Source organism: Convolutriloba macropyga, unplaced genomic scaffold (assembly GCF_964194025.1).
Source record: "Convolutriloba macropyga unplaced genomic scaffold, txConMacr16.3 SCAFFOLD_1847, whole genome shotgun sequence".
In the NCBI taxonomy this organism is placed as follows: domain Eukaryota; kingdom Metazoa; phylum Xenacoelomorpha; order Acoela; family Convolutidae; genus Convolutriloba; species Convolutriloba macropyga.
This window is the reverse complement of record NW_027450116.1, coordinates 29,654-39,399: the sequence shown is the minus strand read 5'-3', so window position 1 is coordinate 39,399 and position 9,746 is coordinate 29,654. Positions and strand designations below refer to the sequence as shown.

The following is a 9,746-nucleotide window of genomic DNA, read 5'->3' as shown; positions in this document are numbered from 1 at the left end:
CAATTGTTGATTCAGCTGAGCCTAAGTGATAACTCAATTTAATTAGTTACAGTGTGATTGCAGGAAGCTGTTCTTTTTATTGTGACAGTTCGATGTGACAAAAATGTCAAAAATGACAAAAAAAATTATTTATTCATACCATAATAACATAAGAGCCTTGAAGCTTCAGCCTTGACGAAAAGTGGTTTAAAAATCTTATCTTTATAAGCCTTTAAATGATTAAACCTGCAAAAAATTATGCGACGGTTTTGCTCGAAATAAAAATAAGCAATATTGTGCCCATATGAAATTAAGATGTATCTTAACCTATTTATTTGTGTTTGTTTTTCTCCTTTTATTCGTGTCTGTCAAAAATATGTCAAGATTTGGTGCAGATACGAATCAGCGCTGAATAAACACGTCTGTTTTCGTGTATGGGTGACTTGTAAGAGAGCCGAAGTGAAAAGACCCGATTGAAAGAGAGCTGAAAATTTATTTAACTTATGAGTCGAAAAATAAAGATAAATTTTACAGCCAATTAAATTGACTTCTGAAATGAGACTACCAAATTCTCAACCAATCATAACCGAGAATTTGAGAAATGAAATTCTAATATTTTCTAGTAAAAGAAACTGAAAGCGAATTAAAAAATAATTATCTTGAAATTATGGCGGGCCATGATCCTGCCTCAGCGGCTTATGGGACTTGATATGAAACTATCACAACCGAACATGAGACCAATTAACCCACTGAAGAATCTTTTATGGTAATCATCCAACAATTTAGGGTAATTAAAAGCAACTTTTTGCTTTCGGCTCTTATTAAATCAAGTAAGGTTTCGACGCTTTCTAACGTCGGCTCTTTATAACGTCGGCTCTCTTGGACGTATCCTCGTGTATGACCATTACTCTGTTAATCCCAATTTATTTTGACTCCTTCTTGATTTTTAAGTAGTATTGACTTCATAAAAATAGTATGTTTAGCTTAGCTAATGCCTACAAGTTTGAATTATATCCTAAGCGAACCTCCACTTGGTTACCACTTTTAACTATTATTTTGCTTAGCGAGTCGTAACCACTCAGCTAAATGGGCTATGTGGTAATAACTTAGGTATAAATAAGTTGTATAGTAATTACCAGTTATTAGCTAAAAATGCATGACATTTCTGCCAGAGTTCAATTCAGAGGACCAGTACTTTTTAAACAATGCAGAATACATTTAATCTTCGCGAACTCAATCACCTCAATGTAGACAAAATGAAGATACAAACAAACTTAAAATACCCTTCAGATGTTACAATGACACAGATTGGAAGTAAATTTTTACTATTGAATGTGCTCGTTCAGGGCTGAAGCGCTTCGAGACTCAAGTATGGTTGACGTTTATTTTGCAAAGTTGTATTAGTTTGCTTTAAAAGATCTTATGCGACCTTTATCACTTACTGTAAAATGTAATCAGACTTTACAGGTTAAAGTCATTGGACAAAACTTTCATCGTGAAAAATTGCGATGCATCGCAATTTTCACGATAAAAGTTTTGTCCAATGACTTTAACCTGTAAAGTCTGATTACATTTTACAGTAAGTGATAAAGGTCGCATAAGACCTTTTAAAGCAAAGAAATACAACTTTGCAAAATAAACGTTCACTCAAGACAGATGATCTTAAATTTTTTCACGGAAGTTCTTGGAAGAAGTCTTAAAGAGGTGGTAGCTTGAAAACTGATAATTATTTTTTGAGATAACAAACTACTGAAAATTACCTCAAGTGAAAAATTTATCGAACAAGCTCTGATAACTTTTGGACGATAAATTTTTTTGCCAAAATTTTATATGCAATTATAACATATATTTCCTGGTATACAAGAGGTAAAGAATGTTTTTATTGTTTTTATTGCAAAGATTGTTTTTGTTGTTTATTTTGCAGGTATAAAATTTCGCTCTATTTCAGTTATTCAACCGATGTCGTCCCGCGCAGTAATATTGCTCTGTTGTACCTGAGACACCCTATGGGTAAGAAACGTATCATTCGCTTATGTAGCGAACCAGTAGACCACGGGACCATGCTTCACCTCCTAAGTATGGGTTCGACCAGCTCGGAAAATTTTGAGCAACCTCGCGTAGCCATGGAAACTGCTTTCACTGATTCCAAATTTGTTTACTCTTTTCCTTGGAATATTGAAGTGTGTCCGGATGAAAACATCTGCACGGAACCAGTAACTAAGGGATCTAGAATCTGTCTACGAGATGCAGGGAGCCCGCTATATCTTAAAGGTTATCAATTATCCATGTCTACATTAAGAAGATTAAATAAGAAAACTTTGTTCCCACCTGAATTGCCAGTCAGTGTTTGGTACAATTCATAAAATTCTATGGCAACTTAAATTGCTATCAATATCCCGGTTGACTTTTCGTAATACGATATGCATAACTGTAATGTGAATTTCTAAAATAATTGGTACGGGTTAAAAACATCTTCATAAACGTGAATGAACTGAAAGTGTAAATCTTCGTGTCCTATTTTGGTCTGATCGAATCTTTTCAAGTCGACTTTTTGCACGCGGGCATGAAATCACAAATGTTTTCATCGGGTTCAAGTCTATATCGTGGGTGATTTAGGTCTACCTAGAGATTTTTATGAGTAAAAACTGCCTGCATATGTGTTTTCGAGTCCTTCGAAGTCCATTTGAACAAAATTCCTCTACGTGGACTTTTTGTAGGTTTTATTTTAATTATACTATAACTTTAAAAAAATTGTGACAAAAAGAGTTCTTTCTACCAGTGTGATTGACAGATTTTCCGAAAAATCGATTGTACATACTCAATTTTGTCGGGCATTTTTACGTCCAATTTTTTAATATGAGCGTTGTACAGTTGTTTGGAAACGAGTGACACCAAGCTGAATTAGTGCAAATTTGATTAAAATTACTCCTATCACAAAGATGTAAAATCTAATTACCGCAATGAAAGGAAACTATTTGGTTACTTATTTGAAAAATGTCCCTCTCGATACCAAATGGGACCCATAACAATGTTCCTAAGAATTAAGTATTTGAATTTGGTCTCAAGCAACTGCTAATAAATTGTGGGTGTTAAGGTTATTGTCTAATCGGAAGCTCAAAATGGTTTTGTTTTGACAAAACGCGATTTTATTCAAACTTGCCTAATTATGGATATTTACCAAGTTATGTATGATGAGTGATCAGTTTTGTGCACGCCACATTTGCAACAATCGTCTGACTACCATTACTACTTGTCGTCATCATAATTCTTTTAAAAAGTTGGTAAAGTTGATTAAGTGTGAATTCATAATAATAATAACGATAACAGCAATGATGATTTTAAAAAAAAAATAGTAGTAGTAATAATAATAATGATAGTAAGAAAAATAATACTAATCAACAAAACATAGTTACAACCAGCTTAATGATATTCATATTAGAGGAAAATCAAGTTTGAATAATGAAATTTTTCGAAAAGTTAATCTTTAAGGGTAGGGTTTTAATGGAATCCATTTATTGCTTACCTTTCCAAAAAAATTCACTTTTCTTTGAAAATGACATGGATTTTAATACAACGAATAGTTAGGAAGGGGATACCGATGAAATGAGACAAAGAATGATTCAATTTATTAAAACGCTGTTAAATTAATTATGCTCAGATTTTTTCTGAAAATTTGTCTGGTTTTAATAAACATATATTCTATTGATTGGCTTTTCCACATCTAGACATTATTGAACGGTGGTCTGAGATGTTCATCGATCTTAAACCTAATAGACTCTTGTTAAAAGATATGAAGTTGTTGAAAATAAGGAACTAACTGGCTGCCATTAGGTGATAGCGAATGACCTTCTCTACGTCTTCCATGTCGCCCATTGAACGGCAATTCAGCCATTTTAAGCATGATCGTAATAAAATTACCGACCGTTGAAGCAACTGAAGCCCTGTGTTCCAGACGTTTGACGCATAAAAGACCGCAGATAAATTCTAAAGATTTTAACCAATGTGCATTTGACACTTTCTTTTGTGCTGTGGTTTATTACTCTTCGTAGATGATTGATTTTCTCAAATCTCTACTTCATTGCCTTTTTGAGGTGAAAATAACAAATCAAGTTGGACATAAAAAAGAATCTGTCACCTTTTATTTGTTTTTTCGTTACAATTTTTTCTGCAAATAAATCTATCGACGAATCGTTTTATTTTTGAGTGATAACTCGATAATGCTGATCTTGTCCAAAAGAAAAAAACATACCCGGCAGATTGCCGGAAAATAGCCGCCGTTGATTCCAATAAGCATGATTGGGATTGAAATAACAGAAGATATTGAAAAAAAAAGATTTTTGTACAAAAACAAAGTCCGATTTATTTTGATGGCATTTCGTAGTTGAACATACTTCTGTTTCTTAGAGAGAGGCTACAGGGGCTACTATCAATAACAACAAGCATTAGAGAGAGGTTACTAATACTTATAGGACCGACGTTCAAATAGCGGGCATCTAAAATTGGGCTTTATGGGTTTATCCCGTTTCTATTTCTGACTACAATTTTTTATACTGACTCTGTTCATTTTGAATTGCTTTGCTGAGCAACTGATGTTCAAAATCACTTTTAGCAGATTGAGAGAAGAGAGAAACTAGCCTAGAGAAGTCAAAAAGATTTCACGCAAAATGTTGAAAAGGCGGCAAAATGAGGTAAAGCGAAACATTTTTTTATTCGACGAAGTAAAAAAAAAAATAGGAGCGCTATAATAGCCGGCTGAGAAGATGAGGGCGGCTATTAAAAAGAAAATTTTTTATTCAGTTATGCACACAGGTCATTTATGTACACGGAGAACAAAAACACATCAAATGTTGAGCATTGCGGTTTCCTACCTGCAAAACAACTCCACATTGAACTCCACAGATAAAAATCATTTCAACAAGAATGAATTCCCGGAAATTCTGGTTTTCAGATTTGCTTAAGTTTTAGGAACTCTCGCTGCCAACTTTTTTTGTACACCCATTCAATGCAGTATTTTGGTCAACTTTTGATAAGCTACCCCGTTAGAGTTCAACAATTGAATGAGAGCAAATTTTCTGCTCAACAACATATTGCAATCAAAGTGTTTGTGTCAACCTGTGTTCAACTTTTGTTCTACCTGTTTTGTTTTTACAATTTCAAGTTCAGATGTAATTGCCTCTATTTAAGCTAACTAGGTTTCCACAGTTATGTTTCCACACCTTTTTGCGAAAAATTAGATTTGCAAACGGAATCACACCTTAGTTAAAACAATTCAACATTTACTAAAACTAGAACAGCACACATGCAAAAAACACAAAATCTTTATTCCACATTTTGAACTGAAATTTTTTTTTAAACTCTTCCCAAAAATTTGCGGAAGTATCACATTGATTTTAGTTTTCAGTTTTTGTCCCGACCCAATTTATGGGTGCAGGAACTACATACTCAAATGAGTTCAGTCATTTTGTTCAGTCAATTCTGGTCGATCGACATAATCATCGTACAAAAATTGTGAGTGGTATAACAAGGAAGCCTCTCCAGCGTAGAAAATGGATTAAAAAAGTTTTATTGAGTTCGCTTTTTAAAGGGAGCTATCCAAATTTTCACATTTGTGAACATTCGACCGAAATACGTTGCTTTCGGTCAGGTTTTCCAATATTTTTGTCCATTTTTTCAATTTTGCAAAAAAAATGTTTTAAATGCAAAAAGTCGAATTATTGGTTTTTTATAAAAGGGTAGAAGCGTTGCTGGATTTCTCTTCAAACTTTAAATTTGCTGGAATTACATGCCCAAAAACTCCAAACTCATTTTCCATAATCTGAAAAAAAGTTAGTTGTGTTCCAGCTGGCTTTAATTTTTTCCAGTTTTTTGAAAATTTAAACTCGATAATTAAACAAAAAAAAATTACTTATTTCTAATATATCTTTTTCGCAAACAATTAAACAAAGACGTCTTTGTGAAGCGCGCAGCAGGATCCGGGATGATCTTGATCTCACCATGGATCGTTACAGTAAGATATCTTTTGATTTAAATGGGGCGCAACGTTTTTGAAAAAATTAATTCCGGATCTATAAGTTTAATGTTAATTACTGACAAAAATTTCATGGCTCATTTAATGAAAAAAAAGTATTTACAGGCAATGAGGCCCAACGAACATATACTGTGGTTTGCCAGTTAAACTCATTAACTTTTCGGCTTTGACTAAATGTTTTCATAAATTTTTTTTTGCTTCTTATGTTTTTCTTTTATTTGTTATACTCCTCGTACTCCAAAGATCTGGTCCCCAATGACTAATCATAGTAAAAACAGTCAAAATTTCAATTTCTTTGAGTTATCAATTAATTCCTGTAACTGTTTTATATTTAATTAATGTTTCCTTGGTTTCGATATTACGCCCATGTTCGATATTATTGCCCATGTTTGTCTTTCTTCGTCATGTTGAACAACAAATTACTCTCTGCGATAGTCTAAATTTCCTCTAAGAGGTATAGCTGAACCTTTTTTACCATTTGATTTTTAGCTAACTCTTTTAACTAACTATTAAACAATTAAAAAATAACAAAATGAAAGATTTTTACTACTGTTGTTGTCATCATATTACTTAACCTCAATATTAAGAAGTATTAACTAAATTATTTGATTCAAATATTATTTTTTAATCGTTTTATGTTTTGACTGATGGCTTCCACTGTATAGTTTCATAGTTTCATAATTTTTTGAGCGTTTTGATATTTTTCATTTTTTGGGTTTCATTTTGATGCCATTTCAGAGTCCCTTTCATCGGGAAGACCCACTGACGTTCAGATAGGACAAATAATGATTTACAGTTCCTGCAGATAACATCTTATAATTATGGTGCTTCCGACACTGCGGTGTCGTAAAATTGTTTGTGAAGTTGGGTTTCTGCCTTTATTCGCTACTGAACGACAACTACCTGGTAACGATAGTCTCAATTTTTTGTGGCACGTACAAATGAACTTTTTTAACCATTTCATTTTTTAGCTAACGCTTTTAACGGCATTCAATTGATTTTTTTTAAAAAACCAAATGATACAATTTCACGTTTGTCTCCCTTTTGATCCCAATGTTGTCATCATGTAACTCAAACTCATTAGTAAGAAATTTTAACTAATTCCACGGATACAAATTTTAAAATTTTGTTGGTTTTATGTTTCGACTGATGGATTGGACCAAATAACTTCATAAATTTCGATTAGTTTTCGAGTTTTCGAGAGTTTTCGATTATGTTCAATTTTGAGTTTTGTTTATGATCTTTTCGGGGTTCTCTGTGATGTTCCGATGTAATGATGTCCTGATCTGATGTTCAGATGAGAAAATGGATGATTTACAGTTCTTGCAGACAACATCTTATAGTTATGGTGCCTTCAACACTGTGGTGACCTAAAAATTTTTTGTGAAGTTTGGGCTTCTGCCTTTATTTTTTGTGATTTTGAAGTCATTCTTTTCAATCACACAAGGAGCAATTGACTTCCTGAGTTGCTGCAGGTTCATCATTTTTTAGTTGAATTATTACGTTTATCATGAATGAATTTTTAAAATTATTTTTTTTCAAAAACGTTTTTATTTTTGAGCTTCGCCATCTTTTAAATCATTTCTCGTTCCATTTACGGCTTTTACTCTGTATAGACAGTTCAAAATTCGTTTCCAGATAAATATCTTTTTAATCTTCATAACCGATTTAGTTTTAACCATTTGTTTCTCGGATTTGTTACCAAATAATTTCAAAAATTGTTGGTGATTTTTATATATATTTGTATTTTTCAAAGAATTTTTCTTTCCTTTTAAGTTATAACATTAATTTTGGGTCCCATTGGCTGTGCAGAAACTGTGTATTTGTTTGTTTTAATGTTTTGCTGGAATACTTATGGTTTTCAGTGCTTCACTGCTAATTTGCCGAAAGTTTAATTAAACTCTTCAAATTAACCGGTGTTTTTTCTTTCCTTTTTAGCCGTATGACGTTCAATGGTTAATGACAGGTCTTAATTGGTTCCTCCGGCGATATAAAGGAACATTTTGATTGTTTTCAGTTAAAATCTATTGATTTTATTCACTTGGATATTGATTGTTTTCAAAAATAGAATTTTCTTTGAATTTCGCTCCATTTTGTTCTTTTTCGTCGGCCTGTTATCAAGTCGCATTGAGGACAGGTGCCATATCTTTTCTAATGAAGTAGAGGTCAGTTTGTTTTCTTTAGGTTTTATCTGATGCGAAAATGATTATGTTATTATTTTGAAATATAGAAATCGAGTTTTGGTCGTAATTAATTTTTGTTAATTTATTTCTCTGATAGTTTTTTCTAGTAGTCCTATTATCGTCAAATTTCATCGGCCCTCTAATTTTTATCTATTCTTTTAGTGGTTTGCTTAACTATTTTTATGTTTTTGAAAAATTTCTATCTCTTCCTCATTCTATAGCCAGTTATATCAAGAATGTGGATGAGCGGGGTTGGAAGATTATGTGCAAACGCACATTACCGAACATCCTTGTCTCTATAAATTGCCTTAATTTCAGGATCAAATGGTATCCAACATTCAATGAACATTGAGTGTGTAAATGTGTACCTGATTAATAATCAGCGACAATGATTTGGGAAATCAACTATTTTCTTAAGAAACTGTGTTTTCAACTATTTGATTTTTTAAATCTATTTTCTTAAAAATTATTTTTGATAGTAATTATAATCCAATTTAGTTACTAAAATAGAAACGTATAGGCCTAGAAACATAAAATAAAACTCATTTGCTCTCAATACTTTTATTGTTGACATCGAGTCACTATCAGAAATCATCTGTTTATTCATGTAGTTGTTAGAAAGTAATACTCCAGTTCTTATATCATTATCCACCTTTATAGTTATCCCCAAGGATTTAGCCGTGTGTTATTTAGCCTATTATATTAGCGGGTATGCCTAGTTTTTTGGTCCAATGGTATTATCTGTCACACTTTTATGCCTTTTCTAACTAATAGTGGAGCGTTGTCACTCCTTTGCCATACTCCTTACTGAAAATTATTGTCTTGAACTCCAGCATCCCATCAAATTATGATATAATTTGGAAAATTAGTAAGATAAATATATAAGAGCTAAAATTGGATAGCTAAAAAATTTTAGCTATACAATTTTAGCTCTTAAAAATTTATCTTCCTAATTTTCCAAATTTTTTCATAATTCATTGCGACGCTGGAGTTCAAGACTATAATTTCAGCTTCCGACTGATAAAAATCATTACTTTTCACTATAAGATCACTTGGAAGTAATTTTTTGGTTCTATTTTTTGAGCTACCTGGGTTACGCAATTTCAGGTTGCTCGTACAGTTCCTTCGAAACCCTGAACCAGTGTTTAATGGGGGTCACAAGTCACTATGACAATGGAGTAAGGAGGCAATCTGAAGAAGGGAACACTGAATTGCTGCTACCTGGGAACTATTTCACCAGTGTTCCATATTTTCATCAGTGGATTCTGCAAACTACTGAGAATCTCGCAGATTAACAAATCCCCATGTTGAAGTTCCATATCAAAATGGGCTCTTTTCTCTTATTGCCCCCCCCCCCCGCCTTATATAGCCAATTGCACCGCCCAAATATGTGCTTTTTGGTCCTTAGAGATCCCTTATTTTAGTCATAATAAATTGCTGGTACCGGTAGAGGAATGGATGAATTTTTGCCTCCGGTTGTCAAAAAGTTAGCGCCATAAAGCTATTCCTGTGAAAGAAAAGAGCGCAAATATTAAAGACGCATTTTTTGTCTGCTT

General features: G+C 32.9%; 1 protein-coding gene across 1 annotated transcript; it reads left to right on the top strand.

The window, feature by feature from the left end:
• Positions 1-1,931: 1,931 nt before the first annotated feature.
• LOC142355608 (uncharacterized) lies at positions 1,932-9,533 on the top strand. The gene is made up of 2 exons (XM_075407721.1): positions 1,932-2,250; positions 9,298-9,533. Exons 1-2 carry the CDS (start codon positions 1,986-1,988, stop codon positions 9,483-9,485), a joined length of 453 nt encoding a protein of 150 aa, XP_075263836.1. The 5' UTR covers positions 1,932-1,985; the 3' UTR covers positions 9,486-9,533.
• Positions 9,534-9,746: the final 213 nt, after the last annotated feature.

Coding starts and splice junctions, on each gene's coding strand:
- LOC142355608 (XM_075407721.1), top strand. CDS start 1,986: ATGGGTAAGAAACGTATCATTCGCTTATGTAGCGAACCAGTAGACCAC. Junction 2,251..9,297: donor GAGCCCGCTATATCTTAAAG/GTTATCAATTAT, acceptor ACGCAATTTCAG/GTTGCTCGTACAGTTCCTTC.